This window comes from Onychostruthus taczanowskii, unplaced genomic scaffold, assembly GCF_017590055.1.
Source record: "Onychostruthus taczanowskii isolate IOZ18803 unplaced genomic scaffold, ASM1759005v1 scaffold26, whole genome shotgun sequence".
NCBI classification, from domain to species: Eukaryota; Metazoa; Chordata; class Aves; order Passeriformes; family Passeridae; genus Onychostruthus; species Onychostruthus taczanowskii.
This window is the reverse complement of record NW_024499906.1, coordinates 8,358,548-8,384,384: the sequence shown is the minus strand read 5'-3', so window position 1 is coordinate 8,384,384 and position 25,837 is coordinate 8,358,548. Positions and strand designations below refer to the sequence as shown.

The window sequence follows — 25,837 nt, the reverse complement described above, 5'->3', positions numbered from 1 at the left end:
GGCGCCGGGCCAATTCAAACGCTCGTTGCGCGGCGGCTATGGCGGTGCGTGAGGCTCCGCAGCTCCCGGTCAGCCGCAGGTCCGAGCCTGCATTCCGCGGTAAGGCCAGGACACCGAGGGGCACGGGGGCATCGAGGGGTACAGCTACTCCCCGCCGCGGGCCGCTCGCTCGCTGGCCCGCGCGGGGCTAAGCGTTACCGGCCGCCGTTGCAGGCTCGCGCGTCGCTGCGGCGGGTGCAGGAGAGCCTGTGCGAGAGAGAAGCCGGTCGGTCTCCGGACAGTGGGAGGGAGCAGGGCAGGAGCTCCAGGCGAGGTCGGAGACCGGGCAGCTCTTAGTGGTAGCGCTCGCTGTTGCGGTCTTGGAGCTTGCCAGTGGGCGTACGAGACTTCACCCCCCTTTGGCGGGGCTGGGGCCGGTACGGACCCCGCCCCATCCCATCCTATCCCCAGCACCAGGTAGGGCTCCTGGGCTGGAAGCCTCCCCTCATGGCAAACGGGACGCCCTGGCGTTAAGCGCATCCTCTTGACAGCAGCAAGTGCGGCGCCGCCCTAGCCCCGGCGCCCTTGTGCTTATTTACTTTCTGCCCGGTTCGGCTGCTGCAAGTTGAGGCGGGCCGTCGCTTTGCTGGGGCTTTGCTGTTCGTGCGAGGGGCGGTGAGAGCCGTTTGTGAAGCAGAAGGTCGTGGGAAGCTCCGGGATGCACGCCGAGCTCGCTGCCGTCAGCGGCTCTTGGCAGGGGCACCGCTGCGGTACGAGCTGTGCTAGCTCCTTCAGAAGCGGGGGATGGACACTGCCTTCTGTAGATTTGTCCAGAGAAGGGCAGGAAGCTGGGGAAGGGTCTGGAGAACAAGCCTTGTGAGGAGCGGGGGTTGGGGGTGTTCAGCTTGGAGAAGAGGCTCAGCGGAGACCTTATCACTCTGTAACTGCCTGAAACGAGGGTGGAGCCAGGTGGGCACCGCCTCGTCTTCCAGGTGACACAGGACAAGGGAACAGCCTCAAGCTGTGCCAGGGAAGGTTTAGGTTGAGCATTAGGAGGGATTTCTTGACAGAAGGGGTGATTAGGCATGGGAATGAACCGTCCAGGGAGAGGGTGGAGTCACCATCCCTGGAGGGACAGTGACAGCTGTTCTTAGGGCCTTTTCAGGATCGATTCATGCTGGTATTAGCAGTCCCAGGAGTCCAACATTTGCACAGATGTCCAAGTGACAGTGCAAGAGAAGCAAATGATTTTACAGACGGTTCACATGCATGGTGCTTTTCACGTGTGCTATCCTTGCTACTGCCACAAATGAAAAGTGTGCTTGCTGAACCAGCTATGTGAAATACTGGACGGGCATACAGAAGACAACAGCAAGCCTGACTTCATGTTGCAAAATTGTATCTCTTTTAGCTTAATACAGCCAACCAGCCAATTTTGTGTAGCTGTGAAGTTACATTCAACCATTTCTTGAATACTGCCTTTCTCAAGAAATGTGAGAATGTGTAAGCCATTGAGATGTGAAAACTAAGGCCTTCTTAATCCATAGCGTCTATATTTTGTAATGTCTTGATGCTTTTCTAAGTGCATTTCCTTCTTGACTAAGAAAATTTAGATTAATATTTTAGCTGAAAATGTAACAAGTCTGTCTGTCTTAAAATCTGCTAGAACAAAGACGACAGAAAGTCGAAGAGTATCTATCAAGAAAGAAGACTTTTTCTGGTGCACCCATTCAAGAAAACCAGACATCGATCAGGTAGTGCTTGTGCCATGGCTTAGATTCTCTTATGTTCATATTCACTAATGTTCCTTCATTTTTATCTCAGCTGGCTTCTGTAGGTCCTCTCATGCAAAGATACCTCTTGCTAACTAGAATGTTCATTTTCAGTCACATGCAGTAGTGCCACGTCTCTTATATAACACATCACAAAGCACCTGAGAAAGAATTTGGATTTGTAACTTTAAACAGAGATGTTTTTCTTCTAAGTTGTCAATACATTTTTATAGTTGCTAGGAGACAATACTGCTCTTGGTGGTTTTGTAACTTTCTGGGTAGTCTGATGCCAGCTCTGGTGCCTGACTGATGGTTTTGGAGCCTGTCAGTGTGGTAGGACTACATGTCCTTGTTCAGACTTGTCTCAGATGGCCTGGGCTCTCATGATTGCAGCAGCTGAACTTCAGCTTCTTCTGCTACTCCCTGTTTCCTCTCAACTGCAGCATTTAGAAACCTGGCCTTCTGTAGCAGATGCATCAGACCAGACAAATTGGTACTCATTCTTAAACATGAGAAATTACACTTGCAGTAAGTTCCAATCTGTTAGACAGCTCTTTATGGTGTAAGAAGGATGTTTTCCAGCCTGGATTCTGATCAGTGGTTGCTTAACCATTTGTTTTTGCTGGAGGAATAGTGCAAGCTAAGCAGAAATGTTTCAGTATGAGTACATTCTGCAGACTACCAACTGAAACATGTGAACATCCTCTAAAAATACATCCCATTGTTGTATGATTTAAGATGTCTTTTTTTTTTCTTTAAGCAGTAGCAGAACTAGGAGAGCAACTACCAGTAAACTGCAAGACAAGTTACAGCTCTCAACATCTCCCAAGCCAGAAATGGTAAGTTTTTGACTGATACTTAAATACTGATGGCACTCTGTTTATATGGCTACAACATTCCACTTACTTAAATCTATGTTGTATGACTTCCACAGCATGAGAAGTTTGTAGGTGCAGAGGTGTGGTTTGTTAGAACTTTATTTAGTCACTGCTTATGATATGCTTTTTGGAAAGCTGCCATATTATGGTAGGAAATTGATTATATTGACATTCAGTTTGTGCCCAGTGGGAGAGAGAGTTAAACAGGATTAAACCATTATTGCTGAAATAATGCTTAAATTTTAACAGTGTTTCTCAAGAATCTCAGAGGGGTTTTTGATACATTTTGAGTCTTTGGGGAATTTATTTAAAATCTGAGTAAGGTCTTCTGTCACAGTAAAGAAGTTTATTGTTACTTGAAAGAAAGCCAAACCATTAAAAAAATTAATTATGTTGAGTATGTATGTTTTTTCAGTGGTGTGCTGGCAAAACTAAGGTAATCAGAAGTAGATGCCAATACCTAATCAGAGTTTAAGGAAATGTGTTCCCTGTATCCTTTCATGTCACTTTCCTGGAATTAAGATGCAAATGGTTGTGCTGCTTAGAAATAGCAAAATAGAGATTCTTCTCCAGACCTGTTCTCAGGGAAAGATTATTTAAAAATAGACATAAGAGCTGTGTTCATGTTAGACAGTTTAGAGTTTGGGTTTCAGAAGATTTGAGATATGGAGTTATTTGAGGAGAAAAGCAAAGAACTTAAAACTTCAAAACTGAATGTTGAGAAGAAATTGCAGAAGTGAGAACAAGTGGTTTTTTTGTTTTAGAAATTTCCTGAAGGGACATATATTTTTTTTTTGTATAAATGTCTTGTATCATTTAAAGTTGAATTAAGCTACATAGTTTCCTGAAATAACAGTCCTCACACTCAAATTCTAGTTATGCTGGCTTTGTCAAATCTAACTACTAAGCCTCAGTGACAGACCAGGAAATGAGTTTTCTTTCAGATCAAGGGCATCTTCTTTAAATCTGCTCCTGCAGACTTCCATGTGCCATTCACTTTGGTTTTTTCTTGCCTTTGGATATTTCACTCTTTCAAAAGCTGCTGCTTGGACAATGCTGAATTAGTTGCTGTAGAGTAACTCTTTTGGAAGAAAAGACTAGATTCCGCTTTTCCTAAGGGGTTGTGCTGAGAATATATGGCTGATTGGTTACATCAGTTTTACACAGCTTTACTGAAACTTTCTCAAGTTGCAGCATCCTGCATATAGTAAGAAAAGTTCTCTTCTGCTGACATCTCCTAGTGTCCTAATTACTGCTACACTCACTTCCTTCTGTCAGTAGGCTATTCACACTAAGTGGAGGAATGGTGCTGCCATTCAGTGATGAGGTATGCAGAGATACTGCTCTTGACTATATACAGCCTAAAGCAAGTTTCTGCTTTATAGCTCCTCTAAGGAGACAGTTTGGGCAGTTTAAAGCCAGCAGTTGCTTTAAGAGTTTTATTTCTTACTTCCAAGGCAGAATTTAAGCAATTTTTATTTGATTTTTGATGTGAATTCTGCAGTAATATTTGACAAATAATCTACTTAATATTTATACATTACTTCTGTAGGCATCTTTAAATTTGCATTTACAGCTAAGCACTTTAGTCCTGTGAATTATTGGAAGCCTCTTTGGAAACAAGTAACATGCAGCATGAACATGTGTCTAACGTTTCCATGAATTTGCTTTTGATTTCAGGAAAATAAAGAGAATGCTGATAAAGTGTCATGGGAGCAATCAATTGTAAATTCAGAAACAAATGTTACTTTAAACTCTTCTACAGTCCCACTGACAAGTTACATAGCAGGGACAAACTGTAATCTTGAAAACCAAGCTCCACAGAATAAAGTCATTGATATAAAATCTCAGAATGTATCACTTAGCAAGGCCATCTTGGAAATCAAAAGAATTAAAGAGAGGCATTTGACAGCAGAAAAACAAAATGCAAGTGTCATCGTACCAAAGAAACCAGCTCTTGGCAGATATCGTGGCAAAGTTATCCAATCCAAGATAAATTCTTTCTGGAAAGCAGGAAAAACGGAGGGGGAAAAGAGTTCTTTGCCAGACAAGAAACCTTTTCCTTCTGCCACCAAACAAGCAGCAAATTCTTTGTCCACGAAAAGCTGTAATACAGTTCCGAAGACCATCAAAGTCGCAAACAACCCTAAGTCTGTAAAATCAAATGGTGTCCTGCCATTTCAGAGCAAACCATCTGACAAAGCTGCTACTAACTCACAGTCTGGTCTGAAGAAACAGACATTTGCTGTGGCACCAAAAAAAGTTATAGTCCCAAAAGCGGTTGGTGGAAGGCAACCACAGCCGCTGAAGGCCGTCTCTAGCAATCCTGATCGCAAAGTGCGGGGTGTGAAGAAATGCTCAGATTTTTGCGAAGATGCACAACCAGAACCTTTAGCAAGATCAACTTTTGCTGCTCCTGGTACAAAATCAGGACACAATTCTAGAATGGATGAAAACAGAAAATCTCTTCTGCCAAAAGAGTCAGCAGAAGAGAGAAGGTAACTAAATTACTGTTATAGCTTACTCTTCAAAGTTATTCAGGCCTTTTTCCCAAGAATATCTAGTTTGATATATTTGTTGCTGTATAGACTCTGAAAAATAGAGAACTAAGTGTTTGGACTTGATGCCCAAGGACAGCTGACTAAAACTTAAGGCTTAAACTGAGAAATGAGGATTCAATTGCAGGACCTCTCCAGGCTTACAAATTTTCCCGCACAGTTAAAAAATAGATGTTGCTGGAGCTTTTTTTTAGTCTAAGTATTGTGACAACCTTAAGGATGACAGATAATCCTGTAAATTAATTTCACATGCATGTCACAGATTAAAAAAAAATTACTAAGGGGGGATGTATATAGGCAGGAGCATCTTTACAGACTTAAGGAGAGAACTTGTCAATGACATTTTTCAATTTGGTGAGTGCAGCATAGACAATGGGTGGGAATGTGCTTCACTGTCTAAAATTACTTACTATTCCTCATATAGAGATCTTTGTAGTAAATCACATATACTAAAAATTGCTGGTCTAGGGGGTAGGGTTGAAATGAAACATTAAAACTGAATTACACTTCACATCAGTTTCAGATTCTATAAATTGTGTGATAGGGTGGTTTTGGGGTGTTCTCCATACTGTCTTATGATATTAGTTTCTAGTTTTCTGGTTTGAAGTGGGATGGGGTGGGGAGGGTAACACATGAATAATTTAGAAGCATTTTTTTACCTTCTTTTGAAAACAAGAGTCTGTAACCTAAGTCTCTTGTTGCAGCTGGAAGGGAAGAGATTAAAGTGCTTTAACCTGGTAGATACCTAAAGCAGACAGTAATATGTGTAGTTCTGAAATTTCCATGCAGACCTAAAAGACAGCTTTATTCCTCTTGGAATTAAAAGAAGATTCAGACTACCTGGAAAGTATATCTTGGCATGACTTCCCCTAATTAGTGTCAGTCAATGTAAAAAAAACTGATAAAACATCTGTCAGTTCAGCTAATAATATTCCTAAATGCAGAGCTCGCCTGGATGAGTGGAGGTCATCTAGAGGAAAAGTGATGAGACGACCTCCTATACGTGCACTTCTGGGACCCCAGTCTAAAAGTGAAGAACAAGAATTCTCTGCTGCTGATGCAGAAAAGGTCAACAAGACTCTGAGTGAATGCCTGCATTTAACAAAACAGGTACTTGGACCCCTGCCTACTGAGTTCTGGTCATATAGGTCCTGACAATGCAAAAATCCTCTGGGCATGTTAGACCCACGTGAGTCAGATACAGGACACTAATTGTTCCCCAAGTTAAGCAATATCATAGCTTTTGCCAACAGCTGAAGAAATTAACCTTTACTAACTCACTGAGGTACTAATTAAGTATAGGTAATAATAGCAATTGAACTATAATGTAATGAGACTAGATAGAAGGAATTAACTTAAAACAAGTTTGCATTTGCAGAAACTTGTCTTCTGAAAAAGTCTGTTTCAAGTAGTTCTGAAGATGCCTGTACATCTTACTAGCCCTTCTACTTACAATACTGTATAAATACTTCTAATTTTGAAGAATTGGTGAATAACAGTTCTTCCAAAGGAAAAATCCCTTCCTTTCTAGTTCAAAAGCAGCAAAACTACAGCACCTCAACGTATCAAATGCATTTACATCTCTACTTGTGTGTTGGCTTTAGGGACATCATGGCGATGAAGCACGTGCCATGTTGGAAGATCTGATACACAGCATTCCTGGGGTTAAAAAGCTTGCAAAATACTGGATCTGCTGTATGCGTCTTGAACAGACGGGCCATCTTGGAAAGCTTATTGCTGTCTATGAGGAGGCCATTTTGGCAGGAGCAATGGTAAGCAACTTTTCTTAAAATTTGAGATTAACAATTAGAAAGGCATGAAAGTATGGTCTGTGAAATACAAGTGCTTCTGATTTTATTGAACACCTTTCTAGTAGGAGAAGAGCCACATGACCTACCTGACCATAAAAATAATGGATTTGGTTTGGTCTGTAGCCATTGTAGGTACTAATTTGAAGAAGAACGGTTTAGGATCACCAAATTACTGTAGTACCACTAGAAACCCAAAATAGAACAGAATTTTACACCTACTGATGAACTTAATTTCTGTGCTTTAATGTCAGCAAGATTTTAGGGCATCAAATACTTCTCTAGCACACCAAATACTAAAAATACAGGATTCACTTGTGTTCTGACTTAACTCTGAACAGTATTAAAAAAGGATTTGTAATATGAAAATCACGTGGCCTGCTTCACTTTCCCTGTAACTATTATACCAATCAAATAAGCTGAGATAATTAATTTTGGAATTGTTTTTCTAAAACAGTGCAACTTTTTTTCAGCCCAGAGAGGAATTGCGACACACACTAGTAGATACTATCAAAAATACTGAAGGTCTTTTTAACTCTGACAATGGTAAGTCTGAGTACTCTGTTCTAGTTATATGTCTGACTTGACAGCCAACACAAGGTGATTAAATTATTTGTACTGATATTAAATTTTAATTCATGCAAAATTTTCCATGGTCATTTCATACTCAGTTGTCTTTGAAAACAATCTTTGCTAAACAAATCCTTTTCAACAGTGGGCATGTTAAAGTGATTGGAGATGCTCTTGTATTCAGACGTGTTAATTAAACTTAATAAAAGCTGTGTTGTCCAGCTATTTCAGCCTTATAATCAAAGAGTAAATAAAAATACTCTTGTGAGCTAAAAATCAGTGCTTCTGTCTCAAACTCCTTCACTACCAGAAGCCTGGTTGTGTTATGGCATAGTGTCAATTAAAGGTTGTAAATATTCTAATTTTGGAAGTAAAGTAGCCATAAATATTTCCTTTCATTATAACATAACCTGACAAGTATCTGAACTCAGAAACTGGCTGAAATACTTGCTGAGAGCTGCTGCTCTTGAAAAGGAAGAGAATGACTTCTCAGGATGTGTACTTAGCCTGAGCTTTCAGGTTGCAGGTTGGTACAGGTGGCTAAAATTATCAGCAACTTAAATTATTGTGGCTCAGACTCCAATGCATACTTTTATTCTCATGTAGAACTCTAAGATTTCAGGTATCTCTCTTAAGAACAATCTCTTTAGTTGTAACTAATTGCAGGTGTACTCCCTTCAATGTTGCATTTTTAGGGGGAACTGTGATAGAAGCTCATTTAAGTGAGGTAGTGGGAGTCAGCAAGGAACCAAATTCATCTGTAGAGCCAGTTCAGGAAACCTTCAAAGATGTCTGCCCAGATGATGACCAAAAGGAAGAGAGTGATAATAAGAAGGCAGAGACAAGCAGTGAAGTTATCAAAAAAGAAGAAATTGATTTAGACTTAAAACCAAGAGGAGACATCTTGCCAAAAAAGAATAAAAAGCAGAAGGCTAAAGAACGGGCAAAAAAGAAAGGAAAATGCGAAAGAGAACAGAAGGAGGATGGGATAAAAAATACAGCCCAAGCAATTAATTCTCCTGAGAAAGAGAATGACACATCTTATTCAATGAGATGCAACCCTCCTACCACACCATATTTGGAAAGGTAAGATTACTTCAGGTAACCATGGAAAGTCTGTAGTGTCTGCAGTGACTGTTTGTGCCCTGTTAAAACAGGGAGGCACTGCATTTATGAATACTTAGTTAAAAGCTCTCAAGAACCACATTTTTAGGATTGCTTCCTCTTCCTTCAGAAGGAAGTATTTTTAAGTAAGTTTCCTTATTTACCCAAACTGTTTTGCTTTCTGAATGATTCACTACAGAAAGACTTTTGTGACAGAGACCTAAATTCCACATTTAGGAATACCTTCCACTGCCAGCATGGTAGTAGCAGTTCTACACTAAGCTAGGTAAAGAGAAAGATGTCTCCATTCCTCCCCTTTTCAAATGCAGATAAGGCTGTATGTCATAACACATAATTAGTGAACAAGATGTAACTGGCCTGTAAAGGTTATTTAATTGTATCTTGAGGCCAAAACCTGGGTAGTAACCTCAGTACAAACCAACTAATGCTTAAATTTTTTTTTTGCCATAAATTTTTTTTTCTAAGATGGTAGACTTAAGGAAGTTGTGCTCAGCTTTAACATCTGATGGAGTTGGAGTCCTGGCAGCTGTCCTGTGTCCCTTGCAGCAGGAAGAACAGTTTCCCCTGATGGAATAGGAAAGAATCTTTCTTTGGTAACTCTTTTCAGGAGATTTTCTGGGTTAAAATATTTTGCCCAAGAAAAGTTGTACATCTGGTTTTAACTGAATGAATGGAAAGGGATCTGTTTCCTTTGGCTATGGGAATGGGAAAGAGTTGAGCAGGAATCATGACTTCTTGTTTCTGCTGGTTGATGCAGAGGTAACTTGTATGATGGCATAACTATGTTTATGTTTCTGGTTTGTTGTTTTCTTTTCCTAAGTGTGAAGATGCATCCTGAGGCAAATGACTGCAGTGCTAAAGATCTGAAAATCATAACTCCTTTGCGATATTCTCAACGCATTCGGGAGAAGATGTGCAAGCTGCCTGATGCTGTTAAAGATCAAGATCCATGTGTCTCTTCACTTGAGCAACTGGGAGACTTGGAATCAAAAGCTACTGTGTTTATTCACAAACAGAGCAATGCCCTCCAAGAAACAAGTGCTGAAATAGAAGAGTAAAAGTACAGGGGGGTTAAAGATTTGATAGGGAGAGTTGAAGGGTACTTGTTTTGTGCAGCTTTGAGAAAGGAGCTGTCTAAAATTTTTGTGGACTGCCTGTGTCACTAAAACTTTTAAAGTTTCTGCCTTTTCAAAATTTTAAAATCTGTCCAAATTTTTTAATTTCAAATCTGTCCTGGGTTACGTACTAGACTAGGCACTGTTGTCTTTATGTTGGCTATGTTTCATTAAATTTTCATTTAAGGACTAGGTATAATGCTTTGTGTTAGTAGGTCATGCTAGTATATTGCTAATACCTACTGTTTATTTCTTGCAATTGCTGTGAATTCCTTAGAAACATGTAATCTTTTAGTTAAAGAAAACAAAATAATGTAGGTGTTCCAGTAATGCAGTGTCTACTCTGACAAGATTTAGCTTTGAAAACTGAAGCCAGCTAATAAGGTGTGTGCTGAATTTAAACTGTTGTATCTAGTTTAAGGGCTGCTTCAACAAAACAAAGTTTAATCTCTTTAGTTACTGAGGTTTGTTCATTATCAAGTAATTCTAGATGAGGTCTGATACACTACTTACTATATGACAATTTTTATGTTGGTTTGTATTGGCCTGTACTACAGTATACTTATTAAACTCATCAGTCTGTACTATGGTACCCTGATTAAACTCATCACTTTAGTTGTGTTTGTTCTTTATTTAAAGATTAAAGCTCTTTAGTCTGCTCTTGAAAGTGAGCTATCAAAGCAGAACATTGCCGTATTTCCCATCTTTCCGTGTCGGGCCTCATGGAGCCGAGCAGCACCGCCAGGGCCCCACGAGGGCGGGGCCGCTCCCGCCGCCGCCGCGGGGCGGGCGGGGCCAGCGCCGCCCTCCTCCTTCCGCGGCCTCCGGCGCGGGCAGCCGGGCCTTCCTGCCGCTCGGGCCCGCCCGCTCAGGTGAGTCCCCAGCGGGACCTGGGCTGGGCTTGGGCTGCTCCTCTTCAGCGTAAGGGAGCCGGAGGAAACAAAGAACTCATCAAACCCCTTAGAATACCATGTGTACACGCAGTGCACAGAGGATGCTTGAATTAAGTTACCAACTGAAAAGTATCAGGGTTTTGAAAGAAAGGGTCACAGCCCCTTGCTCCATGAATGATCCTGCAGGAAATGGCATCTTGTGCGAGTTTCAGCAGCTGTGGGAGCTCTCAGGAGGGCTGGGACTAAGCTCAGTATTGGAGGACGCAGCCTCACACTGTGCCCCGGGATTTGTGGGTTGGATAGCAAGAAGATTTTCTTCACAGAAGAGGCGATTAGACATTGGCATGGGCTGCCCGGGGCTGTGGTAGAGTCACCATCCCTGGAGCTGTTTAACTGGATGTGGCACTCAGTGCCATGGTCTAGTTGGCATGGTGCTGGGTCATGGGCTGGGCTTAATGGTCTCAGAGGTCTCTTCCAACCTCGTTGATTCTGTGATCCCCTGATATACTCTAAATATAGCAACAGGACAACTGGGAGCATTTCAAAAGTGCAGGAGGGAAGGTTTACACTAGGCATTAGAAGCATCTATTTACTGAGAGGATTGTTGAACATTGGAACAGAATTCTTAGAGAGGTGATCAATGCCCTAAACCTGTTAGTATTCAAGAAACATTGTCATGATGCCACTGTCATGCTAGTTTAACTTTTGGTCACCCCTGGAGTGGTCAGGCGGTTGCACTAGATGACTATTGTAGGTCCCTTGCAACTAAAATATTTTATTCTATATCTGCCAGTTCTTGAGGTCTTTGCACAGTAACTTTTACCAGTTTGATTTTCTTTATGCTGTTTTAGGTGAGAATTGTCACTGGAGGCTTTAAGCTTATTTCTAATAATAAGCCTGTGAGTTTTCTTTAGTGTTCTGAAACCACCTGCAGGAGTGCAGGTAACAAAAAGAAGATGCAAATTTGTAAGTCTATAACTGACATTTTCTAAGAGATTGAGATTAATGCAGAAATAGTACTATAATGTTTCAAGTTTTAGTTTCTGGAGGCCTCATCTTCAGTAAAATCAAGGTAACAGTGCAGGGAAGTTGTGTCATGGTGATGCTGAACAGTTAGGTACCCACATTTATCACCCTTTCTTGTTATTTTGTTTGGGTCTTTTTTCATGCAGGTTATATTAAGAGAAAATTTTTAAAAGTGTTAAGGTACTGACAAAGTTTAGAAGATAATCCTGTGAATGAAGAAAAGTGTTGGAACTGAATTTATAAAGAATGGAAGGATACAACGTGTTGAAAGTGCTCGGAGAGGGATCCTTTGGCAGAGCTCTCCTAGTTCATCATAGAATCAGTGACCAGAAGTATGTAATGAAGGAAATAAGGCTTCCAATGGTAAGTGGGACGCAAACATCACCTCACCCACCACTTAAAAAAAGAAAAATTAAAAATCCCAATTCTCAGTGTATTTCTAAAACACTGAACAGTTTTTCTGAGAGTTTTGTGTATTAGACAGGTGTGTGGTATGGTTACTTATAACTACATCTTGAGCTGATGTTGGTACTAAGTGAAGTACATGGTTAGATATTGGGATTTTGGGAAATGTAGCAGGTATGAAGATGCTTAGAATGAAATCCCTGTTCCCACTGATGCCCTTGGCTCGATTGCCATTGATTTCACTGAAATGCAAATTTCATTCTCAGTGTCTAATGAGGAAATTAGTGTTGTATTACTGCTGGTAATCAGCTATTTGGGTTACATTTTGTGCAGTCAGCTAAGCTAAAAGTCACAAAATGGGAGGCACTGGCTTTCTGAGGCCAAAGCTCAGCAAGACCTTGCTTGCACTTGGCCTTACATTGAGTTCATGCAGACTATCAGCTGTGTCAAAGTCAGTGTGTGCTGCTTTATTATATAGTTCTGCTCTTTCAAAATAGAAAAAGTCATTAACTGAAATAGGAAAAGATTCTCTCAAATTAAAAAAAACCAACAAAATACCACATGCCCAAAAAACCTAAAGACGTCTTCAGCTAGTAATAAACCATGGATTAAAAAGATGGGGCTTTTAAAGTTTCTAAATTACTTAAAACAACTGAAGAACAATTCTTTAAAATAGTTTTCTTTGGAAAGTGGGGCACTTTATGTGTATATGTGAAAATTTGTTAGTGCAAAATTTATTGTAAGTGTGTTTATATTTTCAGTCTTCATCTGGTGTAGAGAATTCTAGGAAGGAAGCTGTTCTTTTGGCTAAAATGAAACATCCAAATATTGTTGCCTTTAAAGAATCATTTGAAGGTAAATATAAAAAATTTTAATTCCTTCATTTGTTTGAAGTTACATACTCCTCAGGGATTGAGATTACTTTCTATTTTTGTTTATAGTATTTATGATAAAATACATGTTTATTGTAACATAACACATAGCATGTAGTTGGAGCTTTCCAGTAAAAAGTATTACATAGAATAAAAATCAATATGTATCCTGCTAATGAAAATAACTAATTATTCTTAAATTGCCAAAAATTTAGCTGATGGACATCTGTATATAGTGATGGAATATTGTGATGATGGAGATCTAATGCAAAAGATTAAACACCAAGGAGGAAATTTATTTCCCGAAGACATGGTAAGAAAAGACATTGTTTTGAACCAAGGGGGCTGGGAATCCTTTTCCATGTCAACTGAAGCATGCTGCATAAACCAAATTAGAATGTGCAAACATCTTGATGAAACAAAGTCACTTACAGATAGAATTGGAGAATTACCTCTTCTATAGTTTCCAGCAGATCAGGACAAGAATTGGACAGAAAGGAATAAAAAAAGACATTGCTACTTTTATCTGAAAATTGTTCAGGTAGTGTGAAAACCAGTCAGGTTTGTATGCAATTAAATAAGAATTTTACACAACAATTCAGGCAGAATTCAAAGCATAGTAAGAGTCCTGCAAATGGAAAGTGAACAAACCACTCTGGTAAGATAAATAGAGCTAACCAGGAGAACAAATGCTTGCTTTTTATGTAGCAATTAAACCACTTAGTTTAAACCATTCAGCATGTGCTAACTCCTTTTACCAGAGAAGCTATAAAATTACTTAGGAGAAGGTTCAAAGGGACATTGTAGTGAATAGAAGCTAATTACTGCTACAGTTAGGAGCATCACCTCCATTAAAATGAAAGGACCAGAAACCTCAACTAATTGAATATTTAGATTTTCTATGCACCTTTAAGAGTTTTCTTCTGTACTTAGAAAGGAACACATTTCCTTTTAGAAACAGTACATTATTTCCATGTGAATTTTGGGGTTTTTTTTGTTATTTGGTGGTTTGGGGTTTTTTTCTGTTTGCCAATTTACTGTGTTACTTTAGTTAACTTATTTATAAAATGACCATCAGCTAAAGCTCCAGGTAGTGATTCCCAGTTCATTATTGCTAGGTATTATTAGAGCTTTTTGGACAAAGGTAATAAACTTTTCCTTCTGCCATGTTAAAATATAATCTGTTTTAAAGAACTCAATCTTTCATGCTGGTTGGAGGCTGTTATGCTGGAGTTACTTTTTACACCCAAATGTTCTGAATATGCTTTTGCTTTCCTAATTTTTTTTTAATCGATTAGTAAAATATTCATTATATTGAGCATTGAGCTGTTATAACTCTTAGCTAATCTTTTCCAGATCCTTCACTGGTTTGTGCAGATGTGCCTGGCTGTGAAGCATATCCATGATAAACGTGTGCTGCACAGGGATATAAAATCCAAGGTGAACCGAGCAAATTTTGCCATTAATAAACTCTCCTGCATGCAAAAGTTAAACCTTCTCTTTTGTAATTTCCCGTGACTTCTAAGTTCTGTTGTTTTTATTTAAGCCTGAGAATATAATATAAATGAAATTGTTGAGTGAATGGGATGATGTAACACTGTGTTGTAAACTTCATCTAAGTATAGCTATATTCTTCATATTCACACTGCTGATAGCACCAATTGCTTGTGACACTACATATAACTTAAAAGAACTACAGAACTATAAAAAAGTGTGTGGATTATGCAGTTTGCAAATATCTTGCCTCACAATTTTCTCTTTTTCACTTTTCCCTATCAGAAAGAGGGAAATTCAGAAGAAAGTGGACCCTTGGTTTGAGTGTAGCATAGAGATTAAGGCAATTCTAAGTTCTGATTCTTCTTCTGCTACTGATGCTGGTGCCTTAGGCCCACAAAGCCTTTCTGTTTTGGTAGAAGTATTAGGAGAAGCAAGTAAAAGGAAATACAAAGACAAAATATCAGAAGTGGTTATTGCTGTGTTTTCTGTATATCCAAACTGCAGAGATGATTCATAGAAGAATATTTAAGTATGTTAATCTTTGCTCTTGAAATGCAGAATGTCTTCCTCACTCAAACTGGAAAAGTCAAGTTGGGAGATTTTGGATCTGCACGCCTTCTTGCACAGTATGTGGACATCCCAGCTGATCTCAGTGGTGTCAAGTTTTATTTTACCATTGACAAACAGTACAGAGTTCATAAATCTTTACTTTTCACCTGGCATTTCTTCTTTGTCGTTTCATAGTCCAATGTCATACGCTTGCACCTATGTAGGAACTCCTTATTACGTGCCTCCAGAAATATGGGAGAGTCTGCCATACAACAATAAAAGGTACTTGTGTTTTCAGTGGTCACAAATAATCCCTTACTGATGGATGGGTTTTTTTTGCTCTCTCAGTCTGGCTATGTGGCTTACCCATATTTGTTTCAGAGAAGATACTGGGCTTAAGAAATTCACAAAGAATTACAATTTTTTTTTAAGATTACAGTGCATAAGTTCCTCTTTTCTTAGGTAGCTGAAAGCACAGTGTCTTTAGTCCTAGAAGTCTGAAAAACAGTGTGCAGACTTGTTTGTTTGGGAGAGTAAATACATACATACTTGTGTGTATGTTTTAAGTGTGTATATATGCACAAACATAGGTATGTGTTGGCATCTTTTTGCTGGTCTTGTTTTTTGGGGGATGGTTGTTTGGATGATGGTTGATGGATGATTTTTTAACCTCTTCATGCTAGTCGTGATTATGTAAGGATAATGGCACAGAATGGATTACTTAGATTTACAGAGCCCAGTTATTCTGGTCCTTATGCAAGAACTGTGATTGATTTTCAAGGGGAGGTAAGAAACATTCTACAGTTCAAGTTGTTTCCTGCTCTTCTTGCAAGAAAGGCTTCATTTGCTTTTTGTGCAAATGGCAGTACTCACTTTTGGTGGAAAATGATGGGGTTTTTTCTCAGTAGGAGAATTCTTTTTGGCAGGGCTGGAATTCCAGCTCTCAGAATTAGGATTATGTGGCTGCAATTGGATGTTAAGGGCCATAGAATACAGAGGTTTTCCAATGCAGAAGGATAAATATTGTGGGAGCAAATTACTTGAAAGACATTTTAGGAATAAAAAGCCAACTACAACTCTATGACAGTCATTTTCTTTTACATCAGGGTAGGATAAAATAAGGAAGAACATTTCCACAGGAGAGGTTAAACACATAATTATATTGTCTTTTATGGTTACTTACATTTATTTTTAGCTTACTCAGCTCAGTTATGTACACAGGTTAAATCACACGCTTTTAAGCAAGATACTAAATTGTAATTTCTGGCTCAAAATTTTTCATCTCTCTATATCTACAGTGATATATGGTCTCTGGGATGTATTCTGTATGAGCTGTGCACTCTAAAACACCCGGTAAGTACAGCTTTATTGCCATGAGAAAAGTTTTGGAATTCCTTGAAACCTAATTAGCAGTTAGCTATACAATAGAGTTGACCGAAGTGCTTGCTGCTGCTTCCAAAAGAGGGAAGTATTGCTCCACCCTTCCTATGCCTCCTCCACTGTGTGCTTCTGTTTCAGCAGTTTTTGGGACCTACTGGACCCTTCTGTAGAAGACTCTATTTTCAAATTTGTTAGTAGAAAGCAATTTTTATTTGGTTAATTTTCCTCAGTATCAGTGAGGTGATCTGGACATATTGAATCCAGCAGCTGCCAGATGGTTCCAGATACCTACAGTTGCAAGGGCATTGCATTTTACATGATCAAGAAAATCCCAGAACATAGTGACAAAGACACTCAAAATCTTTGCTAATAAAAATATACTGTGTGCAAGTACAGCAAAATGTAGTGAACAATAGACATTTTTGTAGCTTGCATCAGTGATACACCTTTGCTTATTCTTCAAATCAAACAAATCACTGTACCAGCACCATTCTCCTGTTGGAATAGTGGGGACCTTGATGAATGATGCAGTCTTTCTGTCATTTCTGGGACACTCTCTTGGACAGTGTTGTTGCTGTGTTTCTTATGTGTTAACATCCTCTGGCTTCTCTATACAAACACATAGGTAAAGTGAGAGCCCTTACCAGGATTTGTTTTGCAGCAAAATGTGATCCTAATTGAGGGTCATTTTGTGTAAGTTTTTTATAAGCAGCAGTTTCCTTTCATTGAGCAAATACTGTATCTTGAAATCAGAGAACCACAGAGTATTCTGAGTTGGAAAGGACCCACAAGGATCCTCAAAGTCCCAGCTCCTGACCCTGCAGAGGACAGGCCCAAGAACAACACATGTGCCTGACAGCATTGTTCACATTCTGTGTATCAACAAAAGGTTCTCCACAGCTGCAAGTGCTAGCTGTGCAAGAGTGTGGAAGCTACACTGATGTGACTGAGTGATAAGGGAGCCTAGGGATGCGTTAGCCTAAGTAGGTCTGTGGCAAGTCTTTGGCAGTGTCAGGGCTATTGAGGCGGAGCTCAGAGCTGGGGTTCCAAGGAGGGGACTATTCTTCCCTTATTAGCAGTGTTGAAGTTATGTGTCTGGTTTGATGTGATGGTCATGTATGTTCTTGCATAATCTGTCAGAGGTGATACAAAAAGATGACACTCCGTGGGTGCTTGGCACCCTGCAGCCAAGCCAGTGGGGTGTAATCCAAGGAAACTTTCTGCATGAGAGCTAGAAGTTCTCAGACATTAGATTTGCAAGAGGATGATTGTGCTTTATGGGCATTTTTGATGACTTTTTTTTAATCAAAATCTTCATATTTCCGAGCTTACTGTTTCACTCTTGCAGTTCAAGTCTGATCTCAAGTATATTAATTGGTGAATTTGATTTCTATACAAATAAAATTCAAACAATCATAAATTTATAGGAGTAGTTTCTTTCTGATTTTCAGTTGTAGAAGTTATCTTAAATTATGTCAGCTACATTTTACCTTATGCTTAAACTCTGTGCTCTAATATTAATTTCTTTTTAATGCAGTTTCAAGCTAACAGCTGGAAACATCTCATCCTTAAGATATGCAAAGGGTCCTATGATCCACTTCCATCTCACTATTCCTATGAGCTTCATTACTTAATAAAACAGATGTTTAAGAGAAATCCCCAGAATCGTCCATCTGCCAGTACTATTCTTGCAAGAGGCTGCCTATCCAAACTTGTGAAAAATTGTTTGCCTTCCGGGGTATGGTGTATTCTTTGTCTCTAGATTTCAGCAATACTATCTACATTTTAGATGTTAAATCCTTTTTCTTTGTAGTTTGTTAGTGTATAACTATAAAATGAAGTGTTGTGTAGGTCCTACTCTAAAATACATGTAGTTGTAGACTTACCAGAAAACCTGAGTTTTTAAAAGTGTCTCTTTTGAAAATTAAATTTGGATGTTGACCTGATGCTGATAAAATTAGATATTGTTAGCTGGAAGAGTGCACTTTTATAGTGCACTGTTTTTAACAAATATTTATTTTTAACAAATAGTATATGCAATAATTTGAAGAAGTTTAAAATTATACAGCACTTGCATCTCTTCGTACACTTTTCAGATTGCAAATGAGTTTGAGCAGATATTAAAGGAAACCAAGAAACCTGAAGGCAATGCAGCAAGACAAAAGGGTAAGTCAGTAATATTTTTGTTGATGTAATGAATGCCAAAATGAGTAGGAAATATAAGATCTTAAATACAGCTATGAAACATTAGCATTATATGTCAAAATCTACTTTTAATTATTGCAAAATCCAGTATTATTGAACTTCCATGGAAAAATGCTTGAAGGGTGTAAATTATATTCCAACATATGTGGAGTGCAAATCTGTAATATATATATTGTAAGTCTTAAGACTTGTGCTAGAAATAAACGTTTCAGTTTTAGAATCAGCAAAGCTTTTAACAGTGGCATGTATTTTAAATATGACAGTTCTTTCTTTCCCAGAATATGGTGAAGCAAGTTATGTTCATTATTTGATTTTTAGAGAGAGAATGTTGGACTTTTTTCTTCTGCAAAAATTTAGCTACACCACAATTAGTGCCTATTTGGAACAGAATAGTAGCAGGACTGTTGAGAATGAGCTGTGTTGTCAGAAGTGTGAAGAAGCTGTCACATAATTGTCATTGCTTGGTTCAGTGGCATTGCTGTCATACCTCTGGAATACCACCTTACTGCAAATGTTTGCTAAAGGTGTTAACTCTTGGATCTGTTTGTTAATGTGTCAGGTCGTGTCGTGGCTGGTGGAAGCTCAAACAATAAGACAGAAAATACAGTAAGTATTCAAATATAAATATAACATCTGTATTTTAGTAATTTAGAATATTCTGTGTTATAGAAAATTTTATAATGAAAATTATTCCTATGCTAAACCATAAATCGGCCTATTGGTGTTCAAATTGCAGCTAACTTTTTGTTTCTTCCCATGTTTAGTTTAGTTCCAAAGTGGATTTTTTTATAATCCTGTCAAAACAAAACCCAACCAAAAAGAAAACTTCTATTGTCTTCTATTGTCTTTCTTTTTTTTTTTTTTTTTTTTTTTTTTGATACTGGAAAAGATTATCCATTTTTTTTTGCTTTTGGGACACATTTAGAACTGGCTGCTGTGGAAACAGTCTAATCTGGACATAGTTCTCACCAGGTTTTAGGGCCCATATGAGATTTCAGTAGAGGAGAATTAAGTCACAGGTGGCCAAGATGTCTCCTATGGGTACATTACCATAGCCTGACTCAGCCACATTCAGTATATTTTTAAAAAGCATGTTGCCCTGGGGCTTAATTTATTTTCTTTTCATAGACCTGTCAATCAGAGAAGTTTAATATTTGGGTGCATCTTGTTTTCCCAGGAAATGTAAATAATTTATATTGCTTGTGTTCTTAAGTGTAAAAAAAACCCAAATGACAAATACATCAAATAACTACATATGTGCTTAGCTTCAGAAACTGAGGTTGTCTGTCATGAGCACTCAATGTGAAATACAGTGCAATAACAGGTAGGGTGCAATTGCAGTTGGCTTCACAATGTTAGTGGTTTAGTTTCCAAATCTTCCAATCTTTAGGCCAGGTATTTTATAGCAAAACTGAAATAATTAATGCCACATTAATATGACTGCTTTGTCTTTCTTGACAACAAGGATAATAATTAATACAGACTTTACTCTTTTAAAGCAAAGGAAAGATGAAAGTAGCAAGCATAGCCCCTTAGAAAGGAAAAATGCTGAGGGTTTGAGTGAAGGCACAAGGGAACAAAGGAAATCTTATCAAGAAGGTAAGTTTTACAGTTTTAAGGCTGATGCACTTCCTTCTGTGTTCTGGTATCTACATGTCAGTGATACAGCCACTTAAATAGGTGGCTCAAACTAGTCTCAGGTACCTCAAGACACGAAAACTGTGCCACCATGAGTAACTTCTGCAAGTACATTGATTCATACTGCTCATCTGAGATTTAAAGAAATAATTAAATTCTGTTGTCAAAGTAATAAAAAATGACTATTTGAAAACATTTGGAATAGAGTAAATGTATGGGGACCACTTTCCAGTTGAGATTTGCACTCATAGAATCAAACATCACTGCTTGTTAAGTGATTCTTAGTACTACTTTGCCTGGACAGGGCAGTCTGGACATGGAATCAAGTTAGATGCTGGCTGTCACGGGAGTTTTTTTGTTACCATTACAATATGAGCTTCTGCTGTCTTCTCAGGAAGTACTGATCTGTCACATGCCCATAGGAGGCAATGGGAAAAGAGGATATCCAATACTGTGCTGGATGTCCTGGAAAATGCATCCTTGCTTTCTTCCAGTTTTACACCTGAAGAGACTGAAAGTAAGACTTAATTAAATGGGCTTTGAATTCAAGTAATGTCAGTGATTCTTTACAGATTTTTAAAACCAAAACTTTACATGGCATGTTTAAAACTATGTTAAAATAATTTTAAAATACTTCATTAATGAACACTCAAAAAGTTCACTGTGCTGAAGAGAATTTCTTTGTGTTTTTGTGTGACAGGAAGATTGCAAAAAGTGATGAAACTGAAAGAGAACAATAGCAACCCTAAAATTATAATAATCGCTAAGAAATTATCCTGTCTTTCAAGTACAGTGTACTGTTGGGAGCATAAAACAACTACACCTCTATTTTTGTTGTGATTTAACATACAGGTTAAGGCCAGTGACAAGAACTATCAATGATGTACCTCAGATGTGAGGTAGAGACCTTTCTTTTGATTAAAACACGTATCATGAGGTTTCTCCTGAGACAGGTTTCAAAAATGCCCCTCAATTGTCATGAGTATTTAATGTGATCCTGGATATGTGTCCTAGGTAAATGTGAATAAATGCTGTGGAAATAAATAATCAAGGTATGACTAGTCAGAAAATTCCCAAGTTGCAGAGCCACCACATAAGTTTGCTGAGACACTGCCTCCTCACTCCCTCAGCCAGTTCCTGTGGGCTCCCTGGTCACAAGGAGGTTCCACGGTTTCCTCAGTTTGTTGAGAGGACAGTGGTGTGACAGATGGAGTTCTCTAGACTATGTTCTTCCTGTTTCTTCCTGTTTCTCATTTCTCTCTTGAATGTGACCTTGAATGTAATCCACAATGCTAATGCAATTTTCTGTAAATAGCATTAATGAAATGATTTTGTACCCAGGTGGTGGTGTTATAAACTACAGTGAAAATAGGCCACGGAAGCAGTGGAACAAGGAACCCCCTCAGACCCTGATGGACATGCTCAGCAATGCAGATGTTAGCTTAGCATTTAAAACATACACAATTTATACACCAGGTAAATCCCCATGTTCTGGGCAAACATTTTTGCAAACAGGTTTATTATTAAAGCTTTTTCTTTTTTTTTTTTTTTTTGTTTTTCCCATATATAGCTCCTGTGTATACAGATCATGCACCTGAGTTCATGTCACAACAGGCTAGTTTTTGGGTTATTTTTAAGTTTACCAAATGAAACATGGACTTAGAAAAGCCAAGTTTGGAATTCATGAGTGATTGTACATCTCCACTACAGCTCTTCATGATGGACTTTCACTTGCAGCTCAACAGCTGAATGAGGTTGTGACAAAACACAGACGCCTGCTATGTGCTCCCTCCTGCTGAGCTGTGTGGTGTGTGTGTGTTAGGGAGATGCAGGAAATGCACTGTAGCCCCATCAGGTGAATCACTCCTCACTATGGCAGTGTGCCCTGGTTTGAGGGCAGGATGGTCAGATGGCACAGCTGAAGACAGCTGCAGTGTACAGATGTGCACAGCCACAGCCACAAATACTTGTTCTGCACTTCAGTTGCCTTACTAGTTTATCTTCCCACCTAAAACAGGTAACAGCTTACCCTGGAATCTGCTACAAGTTGGGGATGAATTAGACTATTATTTATTTATATTCTTAATAGTTCTACTTTAAAAACTAAAATATTTTGATGACATTTTAATTTTTATATTTTCAAAGCTTCTGAAAACATATTAAGAGGTCCACTTTCTGATGAAAGCAAAGCATCTGATGAAGTAGATGGTGAACATGAAGCTATTGTCATAGATTCTGAGAGACTTGAACCTAGATCGGATGAAGATGACACGTAAGTCCAAGTGATGTCCTTGCATTTGTTTTCTTTGATTCCTCAAAGAGATTTTTCCATAACAATATTCCCCTGAAAAGAAAAAAAATAGTATTTTTCTTCAGCATCTAAATCCATCCTTCTCTTACATAATGAAATTGAAATTTAGTAGCATTTGCTATCTTAAAATGTATGAACAAAAATGCTGTGAGTTTTGGATGTGTGTATGTTTTGGGGATGGTTCTCAGATTGTCAGAATCTCAGTTTGTGTCACTGTTTATTTTTGTGGCACCTAGAGATGTCTGCCTCGGCCTGTATTGCTGCAGTTCAGCTGCAGGCTGTCAACTGCCAACACATTTGCAGTCTCTTAATATATTACTTTGTCTTTGATTTTGATGAAACTACTTTTGTAAATTCCACAGAGAATCATAAAGAACCATGTTGGTTCTTTAATCACAGTGGGGCAGGAAGCAAGTCTCTTGTGCAGAAATTTTAAACATAATTTATCCTAATTACAGGGTAATTTCTTCGGGGGAAAAAAGCAACTAAAGATTTATGAAGTTGTATTTTGCTTTTCAAAACAACATTTTTTGAAATTGTTTTTAGGGACTTTGAGGAAGATGACCCGGACTGGGTGTCAGAACTACAAATGGTATTGAAACAGAGTGACTGAAAACCTGAATTTAGCTGAAGTTAGGTGTGCTGGTATCCAAGTTGTTGTTAATAAATAAATTCATTATTCATTAAATAATTTCAGTCAAAAAAGTCTGAGTGGGCATGTTTTCTGTATCACAAAACCGAGGCTGGAAAATGCACAATAAACTTTTTTAGAAAGAACACTTGCAGATGGCTAAACAAGTCCATGTATTAAATATGTTTGGAATTGGTAATAGCTTTGCAGAAATGCTCAGTTAAATTATATCATTGTTCAAATTGTCCTCTTGTCATATTTCTAGGAAATGGTGTAGCACTATGAGAAGGTGTAAAGGTGTTTTTCCTGAGTACATAATAAAATGCAGCATTGTGGTGGAGGGCTGATGCTGGGTGGATATCAGGTGCCACCAAAGCCTCTCTGTCACTCCCCTCCTCAGCTGAGCAGGGGAAAAGGAAATTTAATGAAAGGCTCATGGGTCAAGATAAGCACAGGGAGGGATCACTCACCAGTTACTGTCACAGGTAAAATGGACTTGACTTAAGGAAAAGGATTTATTACCAACCAAATAAGAGCAGAGTAATGAAACATAAGCCCAAACCTTAGAACACTTTTCTCCTACTTTCCCTTCTTCCTGGACTCAGTTTCCGAACCTTCACTGGTCAAGGCTGAGCCCATCAGCGATGGTAGTGGCACCCCTGGGATAACGGATCAGGGAAGGGGAGAGGGCGGGGCATGGATGGGGACACAGCTTGGTGGGTCTGTCTTGGAGCTGTCTGGCATTGATTTGGTCAAACATGGGGAGCTCCTGGCAGGTGCCACCCCTGTAGCAGGTGCTACTGAAACCCTGCCCCACAAACCCAATACATACACATGTATAACTTTGAAGGGCATCTTATGGGAAACATTTAGCTATGATAAATAGTAGTGAGTGCCATTATTAGTCCCCTGAAAATTCTTTGAGACTGAACTTTTGCCTTGATTCAGTGAAAGGAGTTTTTTATATGCCACTGCATGTGTGAAAGGAAGCAAATGTATTCATGAACAAGGACAAATTTTCCGACTTTGATCGGAGATAGGCTCTTGCTTCTGAGAGCGCTGTGGGCAGTGTCAGGTTTGGACTCTGTTCTGGTTAATAAATAGACACTTTGCAAGAAAAATGTGGCAAGGGAGAGCACAAATCCTCTTGGCAGAGCTCTCCTGGAGAAGCTGTCCTAGAGTATGTCCTTGTAATAAATAATATTAGGAATAATACACAAGGAATGCTTTAGGAAATCTCTAGTTCTGGTGTGGAGCCAGTTCATACCTCACCTCCCCTACTGCACATACGCTGGTACGTGAGTTTCCACCAAGGATTCAAGACCTTCAGGCAGTCGAGATTTCCTTTCAGGCCACCCCACTCCTACCACCGACCATGCATACCATAAATCCGTGTCCGTGGGAGGGCGGGGCGCTTTGTGTCCGGGAAATGAAGCTCCCGCCGCTCCCGAAGGGCGCTGCGAACGCCACTCCTGCGGCGGGGCCGGCTCCTCCCCGCGGCCGGCCGGGCTCCGGAGGTGGCTGAGCGCACCCAGGTACCGCGTCCCCCCGGCGCCCCAGGCTGCTGCCGGGGCTGGGGCCGGCCGAACCGAGCCGGGCCGGGCCGAGCCGAGCAGGTCGGCAGGGCAGGCCGGCCCCACCAGGGTTGCCCTCCGGCGCGTCCCGTCGCCATGGGGACGCGGGGCGGCCGCAGCGCTGCGTGCCCCGGGCCGCCCTTCCGCGCCGTGCCCGGCCCGGCCCGAGCCGCGCTCGGTGCCCGCGGCACTCGGGACAGGCGCTGCCGCCCTCCCGGAGCCCGTGAGCCCGGGCGCTGCCCTCCGGGGCGGCGGGAGGCCGGGCTGTCGCCTGGGGATGCGGGGCTGAGCCCGGGCGGAGCGCACCCCCTGCCCGTCTGTCCCCGGTGCCGCTGCTCAGCTGCGGCTGCCGGCAGAGCTGGCTCTGACCCAGACACCCAAATCCAAACGTCCCGAGGTCGCCCTGCTGCCCTGCCGGTGGCCCTCGGGGGCTGCCAGCGATGGAGCCTGTTGCAGAGCTTGCCTGGTGGGGAACGTCTGGTATCGGAGCAAATCTCCCTTGCTAAAGCTCGGGACAAGTAATAAGAACAGTTTGGTAGTGTTTGCTCGTATTTAGGTGTGCAGCTTTGCCTGTGGAACCACTGAAAGTACCCAGTGACTTCAGTGTTCCTCACAGAGGTTTCTGCACTACCCCTGATCCCCAACTTCACTTGGCCATGGCATCCTGTGGCTTCTCATCTTGTGAGATCTGACTGCACTGCTGTGATCACACTATGCTAGTGTGATCTAACAGACAGCTTTAGATCACACCAGTATAAACTAAATCAATATGGAATAGATTTTTTTTCCATTAAAAGATCAATTCCACAGTATTGTTCCATTCACGAAATAATGTCACTCTTTACAAAATCATATCATAATCCTATACAGTACTCTGTACTTCCTTTCCATCCATTTACTTTAGGGTGCACTATGCTTTTCCTTATTAGACACTTATAAACTTGCTGCTTATTAAAAGTTAAGATCTGCAATCATTTGCATACTTCCAGGACATGGTATTTTTAGGAAGAATCAACAGCAGTAATGTTACAAAAAGTAATAAAAATGACAA

General features: G+C 40.0%; 2 protein-coding genes across 2 annotated transcripts; both read left to right on the top strand.

Annotated features, from left to right (window-relative positions):
• Positions 1-38: 38 nt before the first annotated feature.
• On the top strand, positions 39-10,364 carry CKAP2 (cytoskeleton associated protein 2). Its single transcript, XM_041407350.1, has 9 exons — positions 39-99; positions 1,646-1,733; positions 2,515-2,590; positions 4,310-5,127; positions 6,132-6,297; positions 6,792-6,959; positions 7,469-7,541; positions 8,261-8,651; positions 9,511-10,364. Exons 1-9 carry the CDS (start codon positions 39-41, stop codon positions 9,746-9,748), a joined length of 2,079 nt encoding a protein of 692 aa, XP_041263284.1. The 3' UTR covers positions 9,749-10,364.
• A 270-nt stretch (positions 10,365-10,634) lies between these two features.
• Positions 10,635-23,246, top strand: NEK3 (NIMA related kinase 3). The gene is made up of 16 exons (XM_041407345.1): positions 10,635-10,677; positions 11,871-12,087; positions 12,891-12,984; positions 13,217-13,314; positions 14,358-14,441; positions 15,057-15,124; positions 15,243-15,329; positions 16,346-16,400; positions 17,965-18,165; positions 18,524-18,593; positions 19,192-19,238; positions 20,132-20,231; positions 20,665-20,787; positions 21,612-21,746; positions 22,416-22,542; positions 23,128-23,246. The coding sequence occupies exons 2-16, from the start codon at positions 11,971-11,973 to the stop codon at positions 23,192-23,194; spliced, it is 1,473 nt and encodes a 490-aa protein (XP_041263279.1). The 5' UTR covers positions 10,635-10,677; positions 11,871-11,970; the 3' UTR covers positions 23,195-23,246.
• Positions 23,247-25,837: the final 2,591 nt, after the last annotated feature.

What these genes read in the sequence shown, in the direction of transcription:
- NEK3 (XM_041407345.1), top strand. Translation starts at nt 11,971, where the DNA reads ATGGAAGGATACAACGTGTTGAAAGTGCTCGGAGAGGGATCCTTTGGC. An exon ending in CTGCCATACAACAATAAAAG is followed by an intron (nt 15,330 to 16,345) that starts GTACTTGTGTTT and finishes CTATATCTACAG; the next exon opens with TGATATATGGTCTCTGGGAT. An exon ending in TGTGCACTCTAAAACACCCG is followed by an intron (nt 16,401 to 17,964) that starts GTAAGTACAGCT and finishes TTTTTAATGCAG; the next exon opens with TTTCAAGCTAACAGCTGGAA.
- CKAP2 (XM_041407350.1), top strand. Translation starts at nt 39, where the DNA reads ATGGCGGTGCGTGAGGCTCCGCAGCTCCCGGTCAGCCGCAGGTCCGAG. An exon ending in GCCTGCATTTAACAAAACAG is followed by an intron (nt 6,298 to 6,791) that starts GTACTTGGACCC and finishes TGTTGGCTTTAG; the next exon opens with GGACATCATGGCGATGAAGC. An exon ending in TCTTTTTAACTCTGACAATG is followed by an intron (nt 7,542 to 8,260) that starts GTAAGTCTGAGT and finishes TTGCATTTTTAG; the next exon opens with GGGGAACTGTGATAGAAGCT.